Source organism: Piliocolobus tephrosceles, chromosome 11, assembly GCF_002776525.5.
Source record: "Piliocolobus tephrosceles isolate RC106 chromosome 11, ASM277652v3, whole genome shotgun sequence".
NCBI classification, from domain to species: Eukaryota; Metazoa; Chordata; class Mammalia; order Primates; family Cercopithecidae; genus Piliocolobus; species Piliocolobus tephrosceles.
This window is the reverse complement of record NC_045444.1, coordinates 113579602-113607436: the sequence shown is the minus strand read 5'-3', so window position 1 is coordinate 113607436 and position 27835 is coordinate 113579602. Positions and strand designations below refer to the sequence as shown.

Genomic DNA, 27835 nt, shown 5'->3' with positions numbered 1-27835 from the left:
ACACAAAACACTACCTTCCTGAGAGAAGGGACCACATATTTCTCTCATGGTATTGCTTCAACTTTACACAGCAGGTGTGCAATGGGTTCCTTTGTTGGCCTATTTTACTGGGAGCAGCTACCTTATTGAGCATAAGTTATGACAAATCCCCTGATGCTTAAACTGCTTGGTTCCTTCTTCAGTACATCAAAAATTTTGTTCATCAGAATTTATCTTGAGCCCGCCCTTCCTTCCTTCTTTCTTTTCTTTTCTTTTCTTTTCTTTTCTTTTCTTTTCTTTTCTTTTCTTTAGACAGAATCTCGCTGTGTCACCCAGGCTGGAGTGAGGTGGCGTGATCCCAGCTCACTGCAAGCTCCTCCTCCCGGGTTCATGCCATTCTCCTGCCTCAGCCTCCCGAGTAGCTGGGACTACAGGTGCCCGCCCCATGCCTGGCTCACTTTTTTGTATTTTTAGTAGAGACGGGGTTTCACCGTGTTAGCCAGGATGGTCTCCATCTCCTGACCTCGCCATCTGCCCGCCTCAGCCTCCCAAAGTGCTGGGATTACAGGCGTGAGCCACCGTGCCCGGCCAGAGCTTTTTCTTTTCTATTCTTTTCCTTTTTTAGACAGGGTCTCACTCTGTCACCCAGGCTGGAGTGCAGTGGCATGATCTTGGCTCACTGTAGCCTCAAACTCTTGGGCTCAAGTGAGCCTCCCACCTCCACCTCCTGAGTGGCTGGGCCTACAGGCACATGCCACTACACTAGGCTAATTATTTTATTATTAGTAGTAGTAGTATTAGTATTTTGTAGAGGTGGAGTCTTGCTACATTTCCCAGGCTGGTCTCAAACTCCTGGCCTCAAGTGATCCTCCCTCCTTGGCTTCCCAAAGTCCTGGGATTACAGGCATGATCCACTGTGTCCAGCCAGTCTTGAGCCACTTTCATAATATAATTTTAAGAGTGAAACTTCAGGAAAACAAAGTCCTTAGCTTTTTTTTGTGTAAATGTGCACATTATATAGGAAAAAAAGCCTGACTTTTTTTGTGAGGTTATTAATATAAATATATCAAGATGGTACAAATGTAAAAAGAAAAACAACCTCAGTACCTCTAAATTTTATGACTTTGAGTTTCAGGACCAAGATAAATAGATCTGATCCCAAGAAAGGGATGAGCAGACCACAAAATGAAGAGAACCATTTGCTTTGATAAAGGCACTTCAGTGGGCACCCAATGTGAAGGAGGCTGAGAATTGCTTTAGCAGAAAGGGAGATGCTACTGGTTTTCAGCCAGCAAAGGCCAGAGTGCTGTTCAGCATCTTCCAGTGCACAGGACAGTCCCCACACCAAAGAATTTTCCATCCCAAATGCCAACTGTGCCGAGACTGAGAAGCCCGGTTCTAACCTCGCCTCTGCTCTGTGATGCAAGTATTCTTATTTCCACTCTGTAGAGCAAGGAAACGAAATTCCCAACAGTTCTAAATAACCTGCTAGGCTGTGCAAGAGCCAGGAATCACATCCAGGTGTCTGGCTGCAGCCCCAGCACTTGCTCCACGATCGTGGCAAGATGATTACACGAAGGTGCCAACTGCTGGGTTGCAGCATCACTTGGTAAACTCAGGTTGCCACTTGATCTGACCAAGCCTGGGTTTCCTCGCATGTACCCCCATCGGTCCTCCTCTTCCGTGTCCTTGTGGTTTGGCATCTCCACTGAACTCCTTTGAGAAGAACAGGAAACACAGAGGCGGAGTGCAAATGGGAAGGAAGGCATTCAGAAACGGGCAGAGAAGTGGAAATATTCAGATTGTCTTCCAGAGTGAGTGAGTGGCTGTTCTGTTATTTAGAACTGTTATTTAGAACTGTTGGGAATTTAGTTTCCTTGCTCTAAAGAGTGGAAATAAGAATACTTGCATCACACAGCAGAGGTGAGATTACGACAGGGCATCTCAGTCTTGGCACAGTTGGCCTTTGGGATGGATAATTTGGTGTGGGGACTGTCCGTTCATTGGAAGATGTTGAACAGCACTCTGGCCTTTCCTTGCTGTTAACCTTGTGCTGTTAAACAAGCGTGCGTAGATGGTGCACTTTTCCTCTGAGCAGTCTCTGGATGGCGAAGGCTGCCGGTCCTGAGCAGCACTCTGCTGTGTGTGTCTCTGTGTCTGTGCGGTCCAGGAGAGCTGTGTGCGCCACACCAGGGAGCCTCCGGTCTTCCTGAGATGCATGGGTTTTCCGTGGGAAGGCTGCAAGTCGCTGCGACATCTCCAGCTGAGGATTTGGGGGTGTGGCTTGTGTATAACGGAAGGTGCTTTGGGAAAGCAACAGGCTCAAGCCCTCAGCAGCCGGCCAACCTTCTGAGCTGCAGTGGCGACTCAAGGGGGACTATCAGAATAGGAATACACCCAATTCCTGAGGCTTGAGGGATCTGCCTGAGGCTGCACAGCCCTCAAGTGGCGTAACAGGGTATTCCAAAGAAGGAAAGTGTTCCCGTCTCACAGGTTAATGCCCAGAGTAGTAGCAGGTAGTAGTTTCATCACACCCCACATCGAAACTGCTGTGTCTAAAGCGATCGTTGACAGACAAGGCTAGTTCTGTGCTGAGGAATGGCCATGGTTCGCAATTGAACTGGAGAGGAGAGCTAGAGTTAGAGGTGGAGATGGAACGATCTAAGGTGGAGAACTAAGGGGGGGCCTCCTTTGATGTCTGCAGAATAAAGTCCAGCCCGATCACTGTACCGCTGGAGGCCCACAGTCTAGCCTCAGCATGAGTTTTCATCTGTAATCCCCGTTACTGCTCCCCTTGACCCTTTCCAGCTGCAGCAGTTGGGCCACTCATTCACTCTTGAAGATAGTCTGAATATTTCCACTTCCCTGCCCGTTTCTGAATGCCTTCCCATTTGCACTCTGCCACTGTCTTTCCTGTTCTCCTCAAAGGAGCTCAGTGGAGATGCCAAACGACAAGGCCTTTCTGCTCATCACAGCCGGTGTCAGTGTCTGCCTGCCAGAGCCTCCCAGCAGCCTCCTACCTGCTTCTCTTTCGCTGTACTTGTCCTGCCCTGCCCTCTAGCTCTGGCTGGATTTGAGTGTGAATGTGCCTGACTTTATGGATTAGACGGCAAGCATACACTTCCTGAAGGTGGTCATGAGAACACATGTAAAACGTTGATCCCGACTCCTGAGCCACTGTGGACACCCTTGAAATAAGTTTACCTACCTTCACTTCTCCACTTTGTAAACTGGGGGTCATTTTTTTGTACTTTGAGATTATCACAGTAGATAGCACACAACAGGCAGTGAGTACATACAAATTAAGAAACTAAAATTCAGGGGCCGGGTGCAGTGGCTCACGCTTGTAATCCCAGCACCCTGGGAGGCTGAGGTGGGCGGATTACCTGAGGTCAGGAGTTCAAGACCAGCCTGGCCAACATGGTGAAACCCCATCTCTACTAAAAATACAACAAATTAGCCAGACATGGTGGTGGGTGCCTATAATCCCAGCTACCTGGAAGGCTGAGGCAGGAGAATTGCTTGAACCCATGAGGTGGAGGTTGCAGTGAGCTGAGATTTCGCCATGGCACTCCAGCCTGGGCGACAAGAGCAAAACTCTGTCTGAAAAGGAAAAAAAATTAGATTCCAGCCTGGACAGGATTTGGGAGCTGAGCTGGTGGTCAGGCCAGCATGCAGGGGCTCTGGAGGGGGATCTCCCATACCCAAGAGAAGAGGGGGACACAATTAGTGGGGAGTCTCTTCCCCAACCCTAGACTTTCTCCACACACACTGGCATTTAAGCCTGTTATGAAATGAATAATCTCACATCGTTCAAATTCCCTTGAGAATTTCAGGTAGGGTCAGAAATAAGCACTTTGAGCAGCAGCAACAAATAAGAGGGTTGCAGCTCTTGGACCTGTTAAGGTGCAGTGGCACCCTGGGAAGAGCTCTAGCCTGAGGGGAGGAGACCGGAGCTTACCTCCTTGATCTTTTTCAGGTTCAGAGCCCTCACCTGGGACATGAGAACTTGTCCTAGAGGGGGCTGGTTGGTCCCTCTCGGCTCTAGCAGCCCGTGGTTCTGTGATGTGGAACGTGGGTTTTCACATATGACAGCTGTTTACTTGGTTTCCCAAATGACTGTGATGAGGCCCTAACATTTCCCTGAACCTCATTATGGCCCGTCTTTAAGGGTGTGAATGAGGTGTATTATTCCTTATCAGTTTCAAGGGAGGAAGCTCTCTGTGTTTAATGGTGCGCTCCTTGCAGGGAAAATTACATGTCCTTACAAATTAGAATGGGGACCTTGTATAAGTTGTACTTTAGTAACAAGGATGATAATAGAGACACTGTCCAGTTTTTTCCCCATGTTTTCTGTTCAAGGGAGTATAACAACTGTGAAATTAACAAAATCTTACAATGTAGTGGGTTTACAAACACGGAGGTCAAATGGCTTAAAGGTCAAGAATTGTCTTAGTTGTTTTGGTTTGAAAACCAAAATCAAACATGAGTGAGTCATTCTTTCTTCTGAGAATTTCAATCGCTAAAAAAATGCAAGTATTTTCCCTGTGATCTCATTCACTCATCCCTTATACTCCTAAGAGCTTGCATTCCGTGATAAAAATGGAATTTACTTGGGAAATTTTAATTACCGTTAACATTTTTCATTTCATTGAATTACTTGCACTCGAAGTTCGAGAACTCAGTCTCATTACTCACACAGCTGTGTTTTAGGACATTTTCTACCTGTAGCCTGATACATCATTCAGAACAATAATTTTTATGTCCTCAAAGTTAACTTAAGTCAATTGTGTTCCATGTTGATGTAAACAAGTTCCAGTGACAATTGGAAGTTGGCAAAAGTGGTCTTTTTTTAAGCCCTGAGCTTGTTGGGTTTGCTTTTTTGTTCTTCTTGCTGTATCTTCCTCCTCCAAGAACTCTCTGGCTCATGTTGTCACTACTGGAGAATTCCCTGGTAAATGAAGTCCCAGTCAGAGGTGGCAGACTCAGATGCCCTTGGGGAACAGCTGGTGACCTGAATGTGGTAATGGGGAGAGGAGGTGCTCAGGACGGGGCTACTAGGAGCTGGACAGTGCATTTGTCATTTAAAGGCATCGGAATTCAGAATTTTTTAAAAGCCTAGAGACTAGCAATTGAACACACTCCCCAGTAAAATTCAGCCCACCAGCTTCCAGTTTATAACTTGGGCTTAGCTTGTTCAAGTGTTCCCCCACGTCAAGAACAGGAACCTTGATTTCTGAAGAATAGAAAACTTGCAAAAGTTAGAGGCTGAATCTTCAGCTATAGGATGATCTGTGTAGGTGCTTGAGTAAGGATTTCTTTTTTTTTTTGAGATGGAGTCTCTCTCATGCACGCTGGAGTGTTGTGGTGCTCTCTCAGCTCACTGCAAATTCCGCCTCCTGGGTTCCAGCAATTCTCCTGCCTCAGCCTCCAGAGTAGCTGGGATTACAGGCACCCCCACCACGCTTGGCTAATTTTTGTATTTTTAGTAGAGATGGGATTTTGCCATGTTGTCCAGGCTGGTCTCAAACTCCAGACCTCAGGTGATGTGCCTGCCTTAGCCTCCCAAAGTGCTGGGATTACAGGCGTGAGCCACCATGCCTGGCTTCAAGTAAGGATTTCTGAACAGGGTTTGGGAGGCCTAGAGAGTAAAGGAAGGATCCCTGCCTGTCATTGAATACTATTTGGCCTATTAATAAATTATAGTGGTAGAAATAGCGGCAGCAGCTGATGTCTACACGGGGAAATAACTCCAACTAACTAACAACATTTCAGTAGGCTGAGAAATATCTCTTTAAATCCAGCATCCATGCATGAGAAAAGAGAGAGAAGAAGCTTTTATCTGCCTACTACACTGTGGAATGTATTACCTGTTTTCCAAACAGACCAAGTCTACGTGTAGAGCTGACGGATCAAGACTCTCCCCTGGGAATCCTACTTGCGGTTTGGGTCTGAAGGCAGGTTTGGGCACATCTGCCCTGGTCAGTCACCTCATTAACTTGTCAGTGATTTGCAACAGGGCCTTTGGTCCTCATGTGGAGTTCAATTCCATAGCAACAACTGCCACACTGTGTGACCCAGCACGACCCGGGCCAGGCTGGGTGCAGAGCTCAGCAAATGCGGGACCGCGCTGAATTTGTTATTGGCAAGAAATAATGGCTAGCGATACAGGTGCACTCAAAAGCACGGCACAGTTTGGGGGAATATTCTATTACTTAGGAAAATAGCACTGAGTATAAGGATGCCTCTTTAGTGCAAATGTAACGTCTGACTAATTAGCTAAGATGAGGAATTATAAAGGTTTTAGGAAATAAAAGCAAATTTCTCCTTTCAAACAACCATATTCAATAATTTGCCAAGAAACCCACAAATAGCTGTCTCCAAGGTGCTTATTTCTCTATAACACAATCTTTTGTTTTTTTGGTTTTTTTTTTGGACAGAGTCTGGCTCTGTCGCCAGGCTGGAGTGCAGTGACGTGATCTCAGCTCACTGCAACCTCCACCTCCCAGGTTCAAGCAATTCTCCCGCCTCAGCCTCCCAAGTAGCTGGGACTACAGGCGCCAGCCACCATGCCCGGCTGATTTTTGTATTTTTAGTAGAGACGGGGTTTCACTATGTTGACGAGGCTTGTCTTGAATTCCTGGCCTCAAGAGATCTGCCTATCTCGGCCTTCCAAAGTGCTGGGATTACAGGCGTGAGCCGCTGCACTCGGCCTCTGTCACACAATCTTAACTGCAATGAATTATAATGCCAATAATAATACCTTTCCATTCATTTGGCAAGTAACCATTGAGCATTTACCACATGCCAGGCATTCACCCAGGCCATGAAGGCCTCAGTCATAAAGAAGAAAGTCCCTGCAGCCTGGAGCTCAGAGCCGAGCGACAGACAAGACTCCCCTCCGACCACTATTTCTGGCTGCCTGATGAGCACCAGGCACTGTTCGAGGTACTCTAGTCACATCAGGGAAAAGACAAGACAAAAATCCTTGCTCCCTCCCCAGGTGGACAATGTGGTGCCCTGGCTTGCTTTGCATGGGAGCATATGGGGGTCAGGGCACAGGGAGCTGTGGGTTAGCACCTGAGCTGGAACCGGGTGGAATTAGAACTCCCCTAGCCACAGCCCGGAGGAGGAGCCTTCCATCAGTTGCTATGGCTGTGTAACAAATGACCATATATATGGTGGCTTAATACAATAGAAATGTATTCTCTAGAGGCCTGAAGTCCAAAGCAAGCTGCTGGCACTGCCAGGCTTCCTCCACGGCTCTGGGGGAGAACCTGCTCCTCGCCTCCTTCCACTCCTTGTGGCATCAGCAGTCCTTGGTTCCCGGTGGCCTCACTCCAGTCTCTGCCTGTCTTCACGTCGCCTGCTCCTCTGTGTGTCTGCATCAATCTCCCTCTGCGTCCTCCTTATAAAGGTGCGTGTAGTAGCATTTAGAGCCCACCTAAATCACCCGGGAGAAGTTCTTCAGCTCAAGATCCTTCACTTCATCAGGTGTTTCGCCGTCTAAGGCAGTAGTCACAGGGATGGGCTTAAGACATGTCGTATCTTTTTTTGTGGCGCCAGTCAGCTTCCTACAAGTGTTCAGACAAGGGGAACAGCCGCTCGGGTCCTGAAGTGGGACGGAGACAGGCTCACATGTTTGAGGGACTGAAACGTGACTAGAGAGAGGTTTGACCGCAGTGGGTAAGGAAGCTGGCAGCAAGCAATGCTGCTTAAGAAGCAGACGGGGGCCAGGCACGGTGGCTCATGCCTGTAATCCCAGCACTCTGGGAGGCCAAGGTGGGTGGATCATGAGGTCAGGAGTTCAAGACCAGACTGGCCAACATGGCGAAACCCTGTCTCTACTAAAAAACATACAAAAATTAGCCAGGCATGGTGGCAGGTGCCTGTAATCCCAGCTATTCGGGAGGCTGAGGCAGAGAATGGCTTGAACCTGGGAGGCAAAGGTTGCAGGGAGCCGAGATCGCGCCACTTCACTCCAGCCTGGGTGACAGAGTGAGACTCCATCTTAAAAAAAAAAAAAAAGAAAAAGAAAAAAAAAGACAAGTTTTCCTGCGTAATAAGAAATTGTTGAAAGATTTTAAGAAGGGAAGAAGCAGATTGGATTTATGTTATAAGAAGATGATCTGGTGCTGTTTGAAGAATGTGGCTGCTGGCAGGTAACGTAATGTTAGGGAAAACCTGTTCCGAGGCTGCTATAGTCATACAGGTGGGAAGTCCTGGTGGCTTAGCGAGGGGGTGAGTGTGGAGGGTAGAGAAGTGGATGGGAGGTGGAGATATTTGGGAGGCAGACTGGATAGGAATGAGGAGACTCACCTGGGGCAGTTGAGTCAGGCAGTTAGAGGCATGTGGGACTCCCAGGAGAGGTGTAAGCTGCTGTGTGGACAGCGGTGCGTGCTCAGGAAGCACTTTTCAGGGGCAATCATGAGTCCAGGCTTGGACTTGCAGTGCTTGAGGTCAGTTGGGTATGTGACTGGCTCTCAGAAAGAAAGGGCTGGGCTAGTGAGGGACACGGAGGGATTGTCTGACTGTGGGTGAAGTTGACCCCTTGGAAATGGATGCTTTGGCTGGAGAGAAACTGACAAGAAGCCAGGGCAGCCCTGAAGAGCTCTCGGGGAGACACCAACCAGGAGGAAGAGGGGCCAGCACACAATACACAGGTGGGAGCAAATCAAGGCAAGGCCAAGGGGCAGGGACGCTGGAGAACAGGGCAGGCAAGAGGGAGGGAGAGTCAAATGGATTAGAGCTCATTAGGGAGCTTACCAGGAGCCCTTAGCCTTGTTTAGGCCCCACAGCAGATGCAGATGCCTTGTGTTAAAATGGGAAAACCCTTCTCCAGTGGCCTGGAGTAAGGGGTGACCTTGTTGTTCAGTGGCAAAGCCATGTCTCCTGGTTCTCCGTGCAGGGTTCTTCCCACTGCACCGTGCTGCCTCTTAAAATCTCGAATGAGTGTTACTCCAGGCTAAATCCCTCGGTTTACCCCTATTTCATTGTGAACAAGTGCGGTTACTTTAAGGTACAAGAAAACAGTCTGCCACTGCAGTCCAGTCTCTGGATTGTCTACTGTTGATGACACCTTTTGTTATTTATTTTGCTAACTCTTCCTGATAACCAAAGGGCCTTTTACCTGCAATAGGGGAGACCCAGGGAGGCACTGCCTCAGGATTTGTGAGTGATGTTGTAGTGTCACCCAGTGGCTGACTGCTTAAATTACAACCAAGCCTTAAAAAGGAGGGACGCATTAAAAAAGAAGGGAATGATAATAATGGATTAAGAATAATGAAACCCACAAAAGGATGAATATGTTTAAAAGAATATTTGTTAATTTTAATTGTGGAAGTTTTAATTGATCATGTAATCCATGAGTATATGTTTAGAATTTATACTGTGCAAGACAGAGGCCAAGATGTTGGGATGGAAATAAAAACGTACATGAATATCTGGCTACAAAAAGTGTACCAGAGGCCAGGCACAGTGGCTCACGCCTGTAACCCTAGCACTTTGGGAGGCTGAGGGGGGCGGATCACTTGAGGTCAGGAGTTTGAGACCAGCCCGGCCAACATGGCAAAACTCCATCTCTGCTAAAAATACAAAATTTAGCCAGGGGTGGTGGTAGGCGCCTGTAATCCCAGCAACTTGGGAGGCTGAGGCAGGAGAATTGCTTGAACCGGGAGACAGAGGTTGCAGTGAGCTGAGATTGAGCTACTGTACTCCAGCCTGGGTGACAGAGTGAGACTCCGTCTCAAAAAATATATACTGGAAGACATCACCCCAAGCAGATATTAAGCAAAGTAGCATGCACAAGGCAATCATGAAAAATAGGTGATGACGTTATTTAGTCATTAATTATTTGGGGGTAGATGTGGTAGTTTGGAGGGGAGTGAAATTGATGAGGACTGTGGTGAAATGGAAGCAGAAACCTTGAAGTGAGAACCGAACAGCCTCAGGTCCTTTGTCTCATGTCTTTGGGTCTCAGCTTCCTCCTTTGGGAATGAGGTCATAGGTATAGGGATGACTTTCTGCTTCACAGGGTGGCAAGGATTCCATGAGAAGAATGCATTAACACACTGTTGTGTTGAGGCTAGATTCATACATGGTGGCAGTTATTACTGCTACTGTTATGATTATGATATTGTTGGTGGAGGGATCGTAGAATTGGAGCTACGGTAAAGAAAGACTGCTCTGACCTCATGGAAGCAAGCGTGATTGGGACAGAGGGTATGGGTGTGGAAACTGCAGGGAATAAGGTTGGCCCGTGTATGGAAGGGAGATTGTCCCCATTGTAGGTGTTGGTGAAAGCAATGACACCAGGAAAGGGGAGACTGAAGAAGACTCATTGAAGGTTGCATGGGGCAGTGGGGAGAAGATCAGGGTTAAGGAGACGAGGGAGATTGGTGCTTGTGGAACCCATGCGAGAGATGACAAGACCATGGGCCAGGTGCTTGGCAGTGGGAGGAAGGTAAGACAGGAGCATGAGATTTGAGTTTTGGTCCAAAGCGAGATGTGATCGACTTGGTCATGAGAAGGACATGGAGAATGAGGGAAAGAGGGTGACAAGGCTGGCAGCTGGATGGTGAGCTTAGAATGATGCAAGAAACAGAGTCACTCTCTTTAGTGACAGGGAAGGAGGAGGCAGAGGGCTGAGCTCAGCTTTGACCCAATGTGTGAGATGAATTAACAGGGCAAGAGGATGCAAGAAAGTTTCTAGAAAACAGTTGGAGATATAGGATAAGACCAGAAAGTTAAATTTGGGAACCACAAAAAATAGAGGTCTTCGATTAATTCAATTAATAACATTGTGTCCTAAAGAAACTTTATCAAAGAACATCGGGTATATCTGGATAGATTGTTTTTAAGTGTAAAAATAAGAAGAGGCTTGAAGGGATTGAAATGCCACCCCAGGCATGGTGTGAGCACAGTTTATTGGGTGGACCCTCCGTTGTGCCAGACTCAGGTTCAGGTAGGGGTAAGAGGAGAGGTTTGGGAGAGAGACTGACTGGTCCAGGTGTGAATTTGAGCTTGCTAGATGTGAGGGCCTGAATAAGTTACACCTTCCTTCATCTATATGGGGATCATAGCCTCCATTTTTCAGTGTTGCTGGTTGCATTAAATAAGGTAAGGTATGCAGCATGGCAGCCACATAATCCATAACCAAGCCTAATAAATACATTCCTTCCCCTTCCTGTGACATTTTTGATGATCAGCGTCATGGTCTTGGAGTTCAAGGGTGATTTGGAAAATCTGTATAATTAGTATGACAAAAGCCTCTTTCTTGTTTGTTCAGTTATTCGTTTATTTACACTTTGCACTGATTTAACTTCTGGCTGAGAAGGAGTGGGAAGTCATGGCACAAAAAGTGTGGCTGTACATATATTTGTAGTTGTTTCTTTGTAGGTGCTTCTCCTAGTGCTCCTACTGATAAAATGACAAGCAATTTCTTAGATTTTTGTCATTTCCCATAGGTTTTGGTCCCTGGGGCAACTAGATCATTGCCAGCCAAAAAGGCTGATTTGAAGATTTTGGTTTTTGAAAAGCACAATACATGTCCTCTTATCTTTTGGTCTCTTTTACGAAGTTGTTATGAAATAAAAGTAATTTTATCTTAGCCCTGTTCAAGAGACATTCTAGACTTAGGCAGCCAACAAGGGACAAAATCCTAAAGGAATGCCCTGGCCTCAGAAGACAGGGAGGCCGGCGATTCTGTGTCCGCTTTCATCTCCTTCATCCTTTATTTGTACAGCTGGCCAGAGAGCCTCCTGCTGCTCTAGGGAGGCGCAAATAACAGGTTTGATGACACGGTGTCAATCTGGCCTTTGAACCAAAAGAGAGAAAGAAAGGAAGAGATGATCTAGTGGCTTCACATGGCATGCCCGAGTTTCCTCAGCTGTCAAGCTGATTGTCATTTCTGGATTCAGCGGCTCTGTCTTCTGACTTCACCGTCTCACACTGAAATTCAGAAGCTGCAGAGGCAGTTGCGTGCACACGGTAGCCAAAAAACCCAGGGGTGCTGTGCGTCTGAAAGATAGCCGTTCCACTGGGTGGTTTTTCTCTTTTTGCTCGACTGAATCTGGCACGGCAGCCTGTTTTATAGCAGGTTATCGTCGGTGGTGGAGAGTGCGGGGTTAGGACTGGGTGAAATATTTCTTTAAAGATTTTTTTTAAATGATGCAAAATTCCTGTGATTATTTAATGATTCTCTAGGTATAAAAATGTCTTTTATGGGCCTATTACTTAGGTCTATTTGTCCTGAAGTGAATTCTATTATAATCTTATGAAAAAGTAAGCCTATGTATTTACTCGTAAGCACAAGTTCTGTCACTGACCCGTTCTTTTACATGAAACAGTTTAAAGAAAATAGAATTATTCTCTGTGTGCTGTGAGTAAACTATTTACTCAAATTAGGTGAACTAACAAACGACTATTTCAAAGATTGGTGTTTGGGAAATTTTGGTGAGCAGCTTTCTGACAGATTTTGTGCTGTTATTCAAGGTTTAATGTATTTCATTTAAAAATTTATCATGTAGCAGAATACTTATTAATGAGAAAAAGCCACACTAAATACAAAATCACAAAGTCTTCATGGCTGTAAAAAAGGAGACATTTATGTGTGTTTTTCCACCTGCAAAGTAGGATTAGTATTTGCCGTTTCATATGGTTGAAATAAAGGCATAACAACACCTACATTATAGCTCAACAGCAAAAAGCACCAACATCCCTGTTATTCAGAGTCATTGCTCGTGGTGTGAAGTCGTACTCTGCACACTGCTGTGGAATCATTGCCATTTTGCATAGCTGCTTTTTTTTTTTTTTTTTTTTTTGAGAAGGAGTCTGGCTCTGTCACCCAGGCTGCAGTGCAGTGGCCGGATCTCAGCTCACTGCAAGCTCCGTCTCCCGGGTTTACGCCATTCTCCTGCCTCAGCCTCCCGAGTAGCTGGGACTACAGGCGCCCGCCACCTCACCCGGCTAGTTTTTTGTATTTTTTAGTAGAGATGGGGTTTCACCGGGTTAGCCAGGATGGTCTCGATCTCCTGACCTCATGATCCGCCCGACTCGGCCTCCCAAAGTGCTGGGATTACAGGCTTGAGCCACCGCGCCCGGCCTGCATAGCTGCTTTTAACCAATGTTCTAGGAATGACAATTTAGAGACATAAGAAAGCATTTACACTTATCCCTTTGCATCCTTGGGGAATTGGTTCCAGTTCCCCTGTAGATACCAAAGTCCATGGATACTCACGTCTCTAATACAAAATTGCATAGTATCTGCATATAACCTATGCACTTCCTCCCAAATACTATAAATCATTTCTAGGTTATTTAGAATTCTATGTAAACGCTATGTACAGTATATAGTTGTTTAATTTTTGTTGTATTGTTCTTTTCTGTTTGTTGATTTTTAAACATTTTCCATCTGGATCGATTGAGTCCTCAGACTGGGAGCCAGGGATATGGAGGGCCGCTCGTCTTGCCTTGTGCCTGCTCTGGCGGGGCGGTGGTAGAGGTGGGCTACCTTATGATACCTTGCCTTGTGGTAGAGGTGGGCTACCTTACTATTTTGTAAAGTGTTTGTTGTTCTCTGCCTTTCTTACCATCATGACCTTGGGCACTTAGACTCGGCCCTCCAGGAGCAGAGGTTGGGTGGCTGTGAGTTTGGGAGAGACAGACGAGAAAAGAGAGGATGATAGTCACGGGTGAGAGTGTTACTGCAGAGGCATCTCGGAGAGGCATCTCCTTCTCCAGAACAGGGACAGGAGATCAGGGGAATCTTTCCACTGGAGCCTTGAGAGATGAATCAGCCAGAGGCAGAGAGGGGGCGCTCCCGGGACAGGACAGCCTGCGCTAATGCTGTGAAAGAACTGAGCTTGTTTAGAAATCTGGTGCAGGGAGGTCAGGGTGGCGGGCTGGGAGGAGGGAGGAGATGGGGAGACAGAGAGAGGGGCTAGCATCCTTCAATAATGCAAATAACCATTCCCTGCCTTACTTTTCTTTTTTCCCCCAAAGTATTTTGTAGGGGCAGGGTGCAGTGGCGCACACCTGTAATCCCAGCACTTTGGGAGGCCAAGGCAGGAAGATTACTTGAGGTCAGGAGTTCCTTCCTTCCTTCCTTCCTTCCTTCCTTCCTTCCTTCCTTCCTTCCTTTTCTTTCTTCCCTCCCTCCCTCCTTCCTTCCTTCCTTCTTTCTCTCTCTCTTTTCTTTCTTCTTTCTCTCTCCTTTCTTTCTTTCTTTCTTTTCCTTTCTTTCTTTCTTTCTTTCTCTCTCTCTCTCTCTTTCTTTCTTTTCTTTCTTCTTTCTTCTTCTTCTTCTTCTTCTTTTTTTTTTTTTTTTTGAGACAGAGTCTCGCTCTGTAGCCCAGGCTGGAGTGCAGTGGCGTGATCTCGGCTCACTGCAACCTCTGCCTCCCTCCCGGGTTCCTGCCATTCTCCTGCCTCAGCCTCCCGAGTAGCTGGGACTACAGGCGCCCGCCACAACACCCGGCTAAGTTTTTGTGTTTTTTTTAGACACAGGGTTTCACCGTGTTAGCCAGGATGGTCTCCATCTCCTGACTTTGTGATCTGCCTGCCTCGGCCTCCCAAAGTGCTGAGATTACAGGCGTGAGCCCTGCACCCAGCTGAGGTGAGTGGCTTAAGTCCAGCCTGGCCAACATAGGGAAACCCCGTCTGTACTAAAAATACAAAAATTAGATGCGTGTAGTGGCACACGCCTGTGGTCGCAGCTACTGGGGAGGCTGCGGCAGTAGAATCACTTGAATCCGGTAGGTAGAGGTTGCAGTGAGCTGAGATCACACCACTGCATTCCAGCCTGGGAGAAGGAGTGAGACTCCGTCTCAAGAAAAAAAACCCAAAAAAACAAAGTATTTTATATGACATTTTCTCAAATCAGCACACATTTCTATACTAAATGAAGTTTTATTATTCTTGCCGTGGTGTTAAACATTTCCACTCCCTTTTTTCCCCTCTGCAAACTTCCCATTAGCTCACTGGATTCGGTATTACATGCCTAAAATGAAACACATTAAAGAGATTTATAGTCAGTTAATTGGCTGTCTCTTTGTCAGTTACCCTTTTATATTCAAGCATGCATTTTGGTATGTATCTAAATAATACATTACTGTAAAGTACTGCATTCACAAAAGATAATTTGGGGGAGTTTATGCATATAAATTGCATACAAGATGAAAAGATCTTTCCCAAACTTAATGAAAAAGCATTAATTTCCTGAATTTTATATTTAGAAAACATGGGAGCTTTTAAATTATGTTAATTAATCTTATTTCTAACACAGGTTAGACAGAAAGGTGCTCTGAAGTGGTTGTTTATTTTTACTTTTAGATTGTAGTTTAGAATTTGTGCAGTTATCTATTTTAAGTTGATAAGCCCTCACAATGTCCCAAATGGTTTGTGCTCGTGTAATTACACTTCATATTTTATTGTTGTCTTTTTCGTAATACATATTTATGTATCTAAGTTTCCTTTAAAATTCTAAGCTTTTAGCATTTATAGGGATACTCAATAAATAGTAGCTATTTAACAATGATGAATGAACATGAAGAAAAGGGAGAATACATATAAAATATAGTTTTGATTTGTAAAATTTAGGCAGATGTTAAAGGTTGTCGATCATGTTTGTTGAGTTAATGACTTAATGGTGAACAAGAAGTGGTAATTAATTTTTATTATAAAGTCACTTCTGATGGTAAGATGTACACAAAGTATGAGGTTGGTGAAAAAGTAATTGTGGTCTTTGCTGTTGCTTTTAAAAGGCAAAAACCACAATTACTTTTGCACCAACCTAATACAATGTAAAATTGCCCTGGCTTGTGTTTTCACTTCTGAGACATGCAGTTTCTTTTATGCCCTAGCAATGTTCATTTATAAATGTCTATTTAGGGAAAGTGTTTGTTCTTTTGTTTCTCTACTAGTGGGATTATATGACATACTATTCTGTGGCTTGTTTTTCTCCTTTAACAATTATCCGTTTATAACAATAATATATAATAACAATAGTTAGCATTTGTTATGCCAGGCACTATGCTAAACACCATTACATGCATTATTCTTTTTATGCTCATAAGCCATTGACAGATGAAGATGTGGAGGAACAGAGAGGTTGAGAAACATACCTAAGGTCACACAGCAAGTCAGTGTGGTCCTGGGCTTCAAACCCAGGAGGCTGACACATAACCTGGGTGCTCAGTCACTCTGTTTCTCCCTCATGAGCTTGGGGAGAATGTTCTATATTGGCCTGGCAGATGGACTTTGCTGGCGGCTTGCACGTGCTGTTGGGGTCCCACATGTCTTCCTCAGACCTGTTGTTTCTGTGCTCGGGCTCTGGGGGACTTCCGCTGCTGGCATCTGCGTCTCTCAGGGCTTTTTTCAAAGCCGCAGAGGCACAGTTGGCAGGCACTCCATGCCCATCACCGGGGCCCTCAGCCAAGGAGATAAATACCCCCACTGCCTTCCCCTAGGGCGGGATAACACTGAGATGTGGGCTCCCCTCAGAGTTAAGTCCCAGGTGTCCACAGTGTAACTGACCTGAAATTGCCCCTTTCTTGGCTGCCCTCACTTCCCTGGGTCTCGCTCTGTTCCTGACCTGCACCTCGTTCACTTCTCAAATGGAGAAGTTGGTCTCATTGACTTCTTGTCCTCTCTGTTGCTCCTGGAGCACCCAGATGAAGTCAGGCTGTGAGGGGTTTCGCTGTTTGAAGGCACCCTAATTTATTCACTGAGTCTCAGGTTGGTGCCTTTCCCCTGGATTTCCGGTTTCTCTTGCTGTTGCATATAACACTGTGGTGAATGTTCTTGCACTATTCTTATGGGGCTCCTGCCCATCTCCCTCCTGGTGTCTGGGCCTGGCCAAGGCCAGCAGCACTATCTAAAGTGACATCCCGGCCAGGCGCGGTGGCTTAGACCTGTAATTCCAGCACTTTGGGAAGCTGAGGCGAGCATATCACCTGAGGTCAGGAGTTCAAGACCAGTGTGGCCAACATGGTGAAACCCAGTCTCTACTAAAAATACAAAACTTAGCTGGGTATGGTGGCATGCAACTGTAATCCAGCTACTCGGGAGGCTGAGGTGGGAGGATCCCTGGAACTTGGGAGGCGGAGGCTGCAGTGAGTCAAGATCGCACCACTGCACTCCAGCCTGGGAAACAGAGTGAGATCCTGTCTCAGAAAATAATAATATTAAATAAAAGTTAAAAAGAGTGACACCCCAAATGTAGATCAGGACCAGGTGGGTCTTGGTTACTGTTTCCTCCCATCAGGGTGCTCTCTGACCTTCTACCCAATGTGGGGTTGACCACATCAGGAGCTCTGGCCTTCACGCAATGGGATTGTCTGGGGCCCTGTGGCTGAGCCCTGGTTTTGGAGGGTGGCTGCCTAGCAGAACACTTCCACTTGCCCATGAAGTATTTCTTTCATGGGATTGCACCACATTGGGTTGCCAGAGCAGGGCTGGCCTGCTGATTTCGGGTGACTCAAGTTTTTATGTAGATGGGACTCTGCGACAAATATTTTGCTCAGGGCCCTGCACTCTCAAGGGGCAACCCTGTATTAGCCCTGGAGACCTAAGACATCTGATCTGAGCAGATATCTCCTAAACCCTGCCAAGCTTTTCTGTCCATACATCAGGACTTACTTGCTTATTGAATGCAGTCATCCATGCTGTTTTGTGAAGCAAGAAGTTATAAAATATTTTTTCTTAAATCTTTGCAAACATTTTGAGAGGTCTGAAAAATTGCAGGTCGAACTCTTGACCTCAGGTGATCTGCCCGCCTTGGCCTCCCAAAGTGCTGGAATGACAGGTATGAGTCACCGCACCTGGTCGGGATGTCACTTTAGATGGTGCTGCTGGCCTTGGCCAGGCCCAGAACCCAGAAGGGAGATGGGGTAGGGCCCTGGGGCATGAGTTCTGAGGTAGGGGGCCCCGTAAAGCTTCTTCACTTAAAACAAGAGGTGGCCTTTTCATTCATGGAAAGTTGGATTACATAAATTTAATGTGACATGGAGACTAATTCCAAAATATGACTAAGAAATCAGATAAAAGCAGCGAAAAAAGAAATGTTGCCCTTCGAAAGGGCAGGCAAATCATTAGTTATTTGAAGTAAATAAAAGATCTGGCAGTTTCTCTTACTCTATTTGTGTCACGAACATAATTTAATTTTTTAGTTTCTTGCTTCGTTAAAAAGCCCAAGATCTCTAAATTTGATTGACAGAATGAAAATAGTAAGATAACTATAATCAGTTGATATACGTGTTTCTGTGTACACACATACTGCACACATACATACATACATGAATACATGTACAGTACTTGAAATTTATCATATAGCTTACTACAGATTGAACAGGGCAATGCCACTATTATGTTTTAATTAAACCAATCATTTTCTTTTCTTGTCTTGTCCTTCCTTTCATTTCCTTTTCCTTTTCTCTTTTCTTGTCTTTCTTTTCTTTTTTTTTGACACGGAGTCTGTCTCTGTCGCCCAGGCTGGAGTGCAGTGGTGCCATCAGCTCACTGTAACCTCTGCTTCCCAGGCTCAAGTGATTCTCCACTTCAGCCTCCCGAATAGCTGGGACTAGAGGTGCACGCCACCATGCCCAGCTAAGTTTTGTATTTTCTGTAGAGATGGGGGGGGGTCTCACTTTGTTGCCCAGGCTGGTCTTGAATTCCTGAGCTCAAGTGAACCTCGTGTCTCGGCCTTCCAAAGTGCTGGGATTATAGGCGTGAGCCACCATTTCCAGCCATTTGTTTCTATTATCAGAGTGTGTGCATATCTAATTTCCCAGTCTTCTGTAGGCCTGAATGACTATATGTTTGTGTTAGAAGACAGTAATTAAGAATTGCACCCCCATTTCTTTTTAATCTTTCTTCTCAGGGTCCACCAGGACCACCAGGGCCACAGGGTCCAATTGGGCCCCTGGGAGCCCCAGGACCCACTGGGCTTTCAGGAGAGAAAGGAATGAGAGGGGACCGTGGCCCTCCTGGAACAGCAGGGGACAGAGGAGATAAGGTAAGCCACATCTCATATGGAGATTCACATGAACCACTCACCAGCAGTACTGTACCGGTTTTTGTTTTTGTTTTTTTTAGACAGTTTTGCTCTGTTGCTCAGGCTAGAATGCAGTGGTGGAATCTCAGCTCGCTGCAGACTTTGCCTCCCAGGTTCAAGCAATCCTCCCACCTCAGCCTCCTAAGTAGCTGGGTTTACAGGCACATGCCACCATGTCCAGCTAATTTTTGTATTTTTAGTAGAGATGGGGTTTCACCATATTGGCCAAGCTGGTCTCGAACTCCTGACCTCCAGTGATCCGCCTGCCTCAGCCTCCCAAAGTGCTGTAATTACAGGCCTGAGCCACTGTGCCTGGCCAGCACTGGAGTTTTACGACCATGAGTAGTATATACTTGAACCTTACAATAAATGAAGTCCCTGAACTCCTCTGCAAGAATCCACCCTCATTCTTGGCCCCTTTCCAGAGGAGCATGCTTTTCTGGGCCTTTAAATACATGCGTGTACCCGTGAGAAGTTACATTGTTTCATGGCTTTTTATAAAACCTACACGACATTACCTGTATGCATCACACTGAGGCTTTCTCTTTTCACTCAACAAGATGTCTTAGAGATCATTCCTTATCAGGTTACGTAGATTGAACTTATTCCTGAAAAAACATTTTATAATATGCCATAGTATGAATAAAACTATAGTTTATTCCCTGTTGATGAGCACTTGAGATTCTACCCCAACTTTGGGTAGTGCACGTGTGCAAAAATAATCCTATAAATTGCCTGTGTTCACATTGAAGGGTTTGTTATTCCAGGATCGAGATTCTGAGCAGTTAGATTTCTGTTCACAGCATGTTGAATGATTTCTTTAAATCAATACAGCTAGGTTGTTTTCCCAAGTACAAAAAAAAAAGCACAAGAGTTGGTTCTTAAATGTTGGCTTTTAGACTCATCAATGTAAAAAATAGGTGGCAATGACTGCTCTGCATGTTTAAATCTGAGTAATTAATTGTTTTCAAGGAAATCAGCTTATTAATTTAGTAATTTTTATAACTTTGTTTTATTTTCTGGGATTTTAGGGTCCAACTGGTGTTCCTGGATTTTCAGGTTTAGATGGCATACCTGTAAGTATCCCTAAAATTTCTCCACTTTTTGAAAAAAGGCAGAAGTATTCATCAAAATCCTTAAAACCACATGTATATATGCATAAAATATATATTTATATAAACCACAAGATATCTATAGCAAATATTTGCTATATATACTACAAGCACAATAGTATATATATACATATATTCACCATAATATATATCTACATATATAAAAGATATATATTAAATAGACAAGATATAGAATGCATTAGGTTGGTGCAAAAGTAATTGTGGTTTTTGCTGTCACTTTCAATGGCAAAACCCCCTATTACTGTTGCACCAAATATATTATGTATATAAGATATATATAGTATGTACACTATACAATATATGTCTTATATTTTACATAGATAAACTATAGTATATAGTATATATCTTATATCTTACATATAGTTTATATATTATATATCATATCTTACATATAGTTTATGTATTATATCTGTTAATTATATATTACATAACATATAAAACATGGTGCAAGATATATTAATATAATATATATTATGGTGCATGGTATATATTATATATAGCAAACTCTTTTTATATTTTCTCATTTTAGTGCATGAAAGTGTATTTACATTTAAATTTGGTACAGTAACTCCCAGAGCAAAACACTTTACTGGGAAAGCAACATTTTCAAACAGGTTAGAGAAAAAATTCCAAAATATGAGCTAGGCATACTTGTTATGTCAAGTAGAATGTTCTTGAAATAAATACATACTCATAAGAAATGTTTTTATTTGCGGATGAGTCCTAATATTTGTAGTGAGCTTAATACTCTAATTTCTCATATGAAAATGAAATGGAAAAAAAAGAGGTAAGTGGGAGCTTTATAATTCTTATAGTATTTCTAAGGATTTTAAGGAAGGTCCCCTCCTCAATTTCCCAGAGTACCGCAAACTAAATTAGTTTAAATTTGTTATCTTAAAGATATTTTAGGTTTTATTTTCACATGCTACATAGCCTTTTGGGGTAGAGAGAAAGTTTCACAAAACTAAACAGTAAATGTGTGAATCACAACTGCCATAATTTGAGTATTCATATTCATAATCTTTGTGTTATGATATTTTTGCAAAAATGCTTCACTTATAATGTTGTTTTCTGCAGGGGCACCCAGGGTCTCCTGGACCCAGAGGCAAACCTGGTAAGTGTGGCTACAATGGCTCAAGAGGTGACCCAGGGTTTCCAGGAGGAAGAGGAGCTCTTGGTCCAGGAGGCCCCCCAGTAAGACACCCACAGCTCATCTTAACAGGAATCTTAAGTGAAAAGGCCCTATGGAGGCACAGGCTTGATGTATTCAAGAAGCAGAGTTAATACAAGTGTGCCTGGGGCATTGTCAACAAATGGGAGTGGCTGGGGGATAAGGACACAGAGAGATAGGCAGGACTTAGAACATGCAGCGCTTTGTGGATGATGGAAGGAGCCTAGATTTTCTCATCCATGTTAGGTAAAGGCACTGGATGGTTTTAAGGAAGGAAGCAACATGATCTGATTGATGTTTCATTAAGACGTCTCTGGCTGCTGTGAAGAGAATAGATAGAAGGGAAAACAGAACAGAGAGACCAGATAGCAAAATGTCAATTGTTTATCATTCAGGGTTAATTGCAGAAACATAAACCCCACTAGGTATTTTGAACAGAAAGGAATCTGATACAGGGAGTCTGGCACTTATTATAATAGTTGGAAGAGTAAAACTTAGGACCACACGAGACCACTGATGTAAAAGGTTCACAGCTAGCTGAGATCCAGAGTCGGGAAGCTGTAACTGCACTGTGACCATGGCCTCTCACCCCACGTCTAGACACTAGCAAACAGAACACTCAAGTTTTTGCTTTCCTGCTCGGCGGCAGCAACAGACCAGGAAGAGAATCTCTTCCAAACTTCTGCCTTCCACATCTCCTAGGTGGAACCTAATTCACATGCAGCTATAAAGGAGTCTGGGCAATGAAGTTTTTATCTTTCTAGTCCCTGTAATGCAAGAAAATCCATTCGAAAAGCTTTGGAATGGATGTCCAACAACAGTTGATAGTATCCAGCACTTGAGGGAAACCTTATGGCTCTTACCAATTTTTTCTTCAGAAATTTGGACTTTCATTTAAACACAACTAGAGCAAGAGCTAACGCCCATATTCCTTTTCTCGCTCTCCTTTTCTTCACTTAAAGATCAGAGATCATGTGACCTTTCAAAATTGTTTTTCTGTGATTTTCTTTAGAAGTATTTCTTCCTTCCTTAATCAAATATCATTTCACAAGTTTCTTTCTAGAAAGTTTTCTTAGTATGACCGCCATAATCATTCATTCTGCTGTCACTCATGAGTCTCCCTTTTGTTCTAGATCCTAGAGGAACTGATCTGAACACAAAACTTAGAAAGAATTTCCATACTCACATTTTTCTTCTGGTATCAAATAAGAACAACCACCACCTTTCGTTGTTAAGTTTTTCAACCATCCTTTACTTTCAAACTCAGCCATTTGAAAACTCAAGTGCAGTCTGGCGAATGCACATTTATTAAGCTCCTCAAATCAGGCCAAACCTCATTCTACAGATTCATGAGCATTCAAGAGAGCAAGGGTTCTCAGTTTTAACTTTAACATAGCATGCAGTACTGACCACAATCCTGAAGTTTGTCGTAATGGTCTCTGTGCAAAACAACCAACTTCCCCTTGACTCATTTACTGTACAGACACCCCTCACTTTGCACAGTAATGTAAGAATGACCTGCCAAACTAAAAATCACACAAAGAAACCTTATCAACTGATGAGAAAATTACTATTGTCCCATGACCTTTAAAATGTTTTGTTAAAACATTAGAAACTTTGTCAGTTATAAATATATAAGGAAATGAAAAAACTAAATATTTATTTAATATACTGTAATTTGAAACATTGCGAACCAAAGTGTTTTATGTCTTTGTAAAAACTTATCAAGAGTAGTTTCAACAGTACTTGCCTTTTTCTCATCATATAACTTGCAATACTAAAGGAATATGTCTTTTATGTTTTGATGAAGTATGGTACTCCTTTCTAAGTTTGGATCTGTTTCCAGTGTTGTGAAGTATCTCTAAGGGTTCCTTTAATGTGAAGTTTTCATCGGTGTCACTTTACTTAGGACTCTGTCATCCTTTTCATCACAACCACTTTCCTGGTTTATCTTTACTAAGTTCCTCTGGCTGCAAATACAGTCTCTCAAATGACAACAATATCATTATTCCCATGATGAGCTGTTTCTTCTATAACTCCACTTATGTTTTACTTGAATTTCATTTCCAGCATTACCGTTTTCATTTCTTTGCTTCATTTTCATCAGTATTGGCCAATTTCCTCTTCCAACTATCCATTTTTGTAAAATGTTATTTGGGTTTATTGCTGGGAGATAAGGAAGCAAGCCAGCTACAAGCTTTGCTGTCTGTGTCTGTGTGTCTGCTCTGAATAATACGTGTGCAGGGGCCAATAACAGACTTTGACAGAAATCATCGAAACTGACCCAATAGTCCTGTAGATGTTTTTTGGATCAATGTAGAAATGGATCCTTCTGATCTTAAAGTTTGAAACCTGTGTGTTTTATCTGAGTTCCTGCCTCAGGAAAGGACCCCTAGGCCTCTCAAAAAATATCAAAGAACTGAAACTCACCAGATCATGGCATCCAGACAATGAGATGCCAGACCCCTGACTGTGTTTCCTTACCTAGGTCCTGTTTCCCAACACATTGTTACATTTCTTCCCTGCTATGTGCACCCCTAATTTTAGTCAGTCTGGGAGATGGACTTGAGACTGATCTCCCATCTCCTGAGCTGCAGCACCCAATTAAAGCCTTCTTCCTTGGCAGTAGTTGTCCTCTCAGTCATTGGCTTTCTGTGCAACATGTTTTGCTAACATCATATGATCATGCAGTAATCACAATTCACATCTGTTCTTTATATAGTGATTTGTGGGCTGAGGAGCTAGCAATGAAGTTTGTACATTATGCAAGTACTAGTTAATATACAATGGTAACTGAAATTTGAACCATGTTGTTGGAGAACTGGTATTATTTAACTTAACTATGAAACTGAAATTCATTCAGACTGGAACTGTGCAAAACCAAAACTGCAGATACTAGCAAATCTGATTTCTCAAGTAAATTGTTGACATAATTTAACCTTAAACTGTTAAATATCTCTCATCAGAAGGCAAGTCAAGCACTCCTCTAAGAGAGATTAACCTTGTAATGTATACATCTTTCACATGAGCCTGATGTATGCAGATGGTAGGATTTTTATGTGGTAACCAAGAGAAGTTATATTAAGAATTGAAGTAGGATATTAAGATGTTAAGTAGGGAAACCATGGGGAGGGGGAAGGATACACTGAGGTATTTCATTAACTTTAAGAAACTATCCTAAGCAAACTAGCAACTATATTCAAAAACCTTCCACAAGGAACATGTTATGTTTCATTAAAAGAATATTTAGGTCTATTTTGAATACAAGTACTGAAATGGATAAAATCTCTCTCACTATATATATATATATTTTACTGTTTCTAAGTCATAAATTAACAATTGCAAAATTAGTTATTTGTAGGAACAATGCATGTGTTTTATATTGCAAGGAAATATGAAAATTTTCTGCTAAATAGCTATATATAAGTAGATATTCTGTCTTAGAATATTCCTTAACAGGTCTTAACTGAATATGGAGTAAATATATGGGAGAACCTTAGGGTGATAATAATATGGAAGACAATAAAGAAATGTCCGCTTTTTAATCATGTCAATAATTGACAATCATGTCAATAATTTTAACTGATGAGTAATATTTTATATAGAAAAGAAAATACTGAAATGGTAATACGCTATTTTCCTCTTAAGTGCATAAATATTTTATTTTCAGGGCCATCCTGGGGAAAAGGGAGAAAAAGGAAATTCAGTGTTCATTTTAGGTGCCATTAAAGGTATTCAGGTAAGTATTATGATCATGATGGATTAAAAGTTTTTTTTTTCCAAATAGGTAAGCCCATACAGGAAATAGACAGGATTTTTCTTCAAAACGTCCCTGAATACACCAATTTTTATTATTGCCCTGACCCTCAGGGATGGCACCATACTTTTGTGTGAAGGCATTGGCTTTAGTCATCAGTAAAATTCTAGCACTGCAAAATTCTGGTACCTCTGAACTAGTCAGAACTGCAAGGGATGTATTTATTTCAAGGTTTCTCAACTCCTGACATTTTGGGCCATATATTTATTTGGTGTGGGGCTGACTTGTGCATTATAGGATGTTGAGCAGCATCCCTGGTCTCTGGCCTGTACTCATTAGATGCCAGTAGCATCCCCCACCTCTGAACTCCCCAAAGCGTATATCCAGACATTACCAAATGTCCCCTGGGGGGAAGTCACCCCAGTGGAGGACCACTGACTTATTTGTAATTAAAACATTGTAATATTAGTACTTGCCATCCAGTACAGTAAAAGTCACAATTATTGAACTTGAAAATGATGTAAACTTTATGGCACTTTGCTTGATACATTTAATGGTGTTGTGTTTTTAGCAGGGAGTGACATACAGATGTTCAGAAATAAACTCTTGAGTGACCACCTCATCTCTCAGTTGAGAAGCCATGGATGAGTGATGGGGATCAGTGGAAATAATGCATTAACAGGAAAATACAGCCCGTTTTCAAGATGTGTGGTCATTTCTCTTAAGGAAGAACATTCTGCAGCAATTAGATAGCACTAGTCCTAGATTGCTTCTATGAGACCCTAGGTTCTGTGCCACCCAGAATGGACACACCTGAGCAGTGATCCCTTTAGTGAGCTCACCGTTTATGTGTGTAGCCTCTGTGCCTGTTTGTCCTTCTTAAACAACGAGAACGATGGATTTGTTTATAGCTTAAATGATATAGTAATAAAGTAAACGTCAATAGCAGGGTCAGAACCAGTATGGTGTATTGGAAGGAGAGAACTGAAGCTTACTCTCCACTGTGACTTTAAGCAACTCCCTTAGTCTCCTCAGCCTCATGTTCATTATTTGTGAAAGAAGATTCAAATAATATTTACCCTGCCTCTTTCTTAGTGTTGTTAAGACTGTTATAATAACTTATATTGCAGCACACTAAATGGTAAAGTCCCATATCATATTAGTTACAATGAGCATTTTTTGTAATTGTGGTAATAGAGGACATGTGATGTACAAATATAGAAGGGGGATGAATATAGGGAATTCCTTATCTTAAGGGGAAACAGAAGATCCCTAATAAAAATGATCTGTAGATCAATAACCCTTGAGAGACAATGCTCTTAAGAGTCTATATCCACTTTATACCCATTCTAATGGCTATGATAAAAAAAAATCTAGCAATTGTTGGCAACTACATGGAGAGTTGGAGCCTTATGCATTACTGATGGGAATGGACAATGGTGCAACCACTGTGGAAAATAATATGGTAATTCCTCAGTAAATTAAACATAGAATTACTATATGACCCAGCAATTCTACTTCTGGACATATACCCCAAAGAATTGAAAGCGAGGACTTGAATGGATATTTGTACCTGCATGTTCATAGGAACTTTATTCACAGTAGCCAAAAGGTGGAAGTAAAAGTGTCCATCAGCAGATGAATGGATAAACAAAATGTGGTTATTCATCCAATGGAAGATTGTAAAAGCTTTAAAAAGGAAAGATGTTCTGACACATACAACACCATGGATGAACCTTGAAGATATAATATTATGCTAAGTGAAATAAACCAGTCAGATATTGTATGATTTCACTTATATGAAGTTTTAAAAATAGTCAAATTCATAAAGATGGAAAATAGAATGGTGGTTGCCAGTGGCTGGGGGGAAGAGGGATGGGGAGTTAGTGTTTAATGGGAACAGAGTTTCCATTGGAGGAGACGTAAGAGTTTTGGAGACGGATGGTGGTCATGGGTGAATAACAATGTGAATGTACTTAATGCCACAGAACTATCTGTACACTGAAAAGGGCTGGGCGCAATGGCTCACACCTGTAATCCTAGCACTTTGGAAGGCTAAGGCAGGTGGATTACCTGAGGTCAGTAGTTCGAGACCAGCCTGGCCAACATGGTGAAACCCCATCTCTACTAAAAATACAAAAAAATTAGCCGGGCATGGCAGCACATGCCTGTAGTCCCAGCTATTTGGGAGGCTGAGGCAGGAGAATCACTTGAACCAGGGGGGCGTAGGTTGCAGTGAACCGAGATGGCACCATTACATTCCAGCCTGGGCAACAACAGCCAGACTCCATCTCAAAAAAAAAAAAAAAAAAAAAATTGAAATGTTAAATTTGAACTTCCATATATTTTACATTTTTTAAAAAGAGCCTTCATTCAAGAGAATATATAGGCTTTGATCTTTTAAAATAGGTTGAGTCTTAGCGCAGAGTCACAAAGCGAGAGAGGTAGACAGAGGCTGGTGTGAGGCAATTTCCACCTGAGTTTCTTTTCTGTCCTCTCTAGGGTAGTCAAGGGGGTCAAGCTGTTTAGAAAGCATAGCAGGGTGTGGAACCAGACCAGCAACAGGTAAACTGTGAGGAAATGGGACCACTGGATTGAGAATTTAGAACAATTTAAATAAAGACAAAAATCTCATTTTGATTCCCTGTCGTTACTCCAGCGATCTTTCTCTGTTGGGTAGAAGGAGAATTCAGAACTTAAGGAGAAAGAAAATCACCTCCGCATATCCCTTCCTCAATTTTAGT

General features: G+C 43.2%; 1 protein-coding gene across 1 annotated transcript in view; it reads left to right on the top strand.

The window, feature by feature from the left end:
- COL4A4 (collagen type IV alpha 4 chain) overlaps window positions 1-27835 on the top strand; it is a 138992-nt gene that overhangs the window by 8597 nt on the left and 102560 nt on the right. The window contains exons 4-7 of the mRNA XM_023193830.1: window positions 18857-18991; window positions 20062-20106; window positions 21241-21357; window positions 25005-25073. Coding sequence (XP_023049598.1) covers window positions 18857-18991; window positions 20062-20106; window positions 21241-21357; window positions 25005-25073 — 366 coding nt within the window. The remainder of the gene's footprint in view (window positions 1-18856; window positions 18992-20061; window positions 20107-21240; window positions 21358-25004; window positions 25074-27835) is intronic.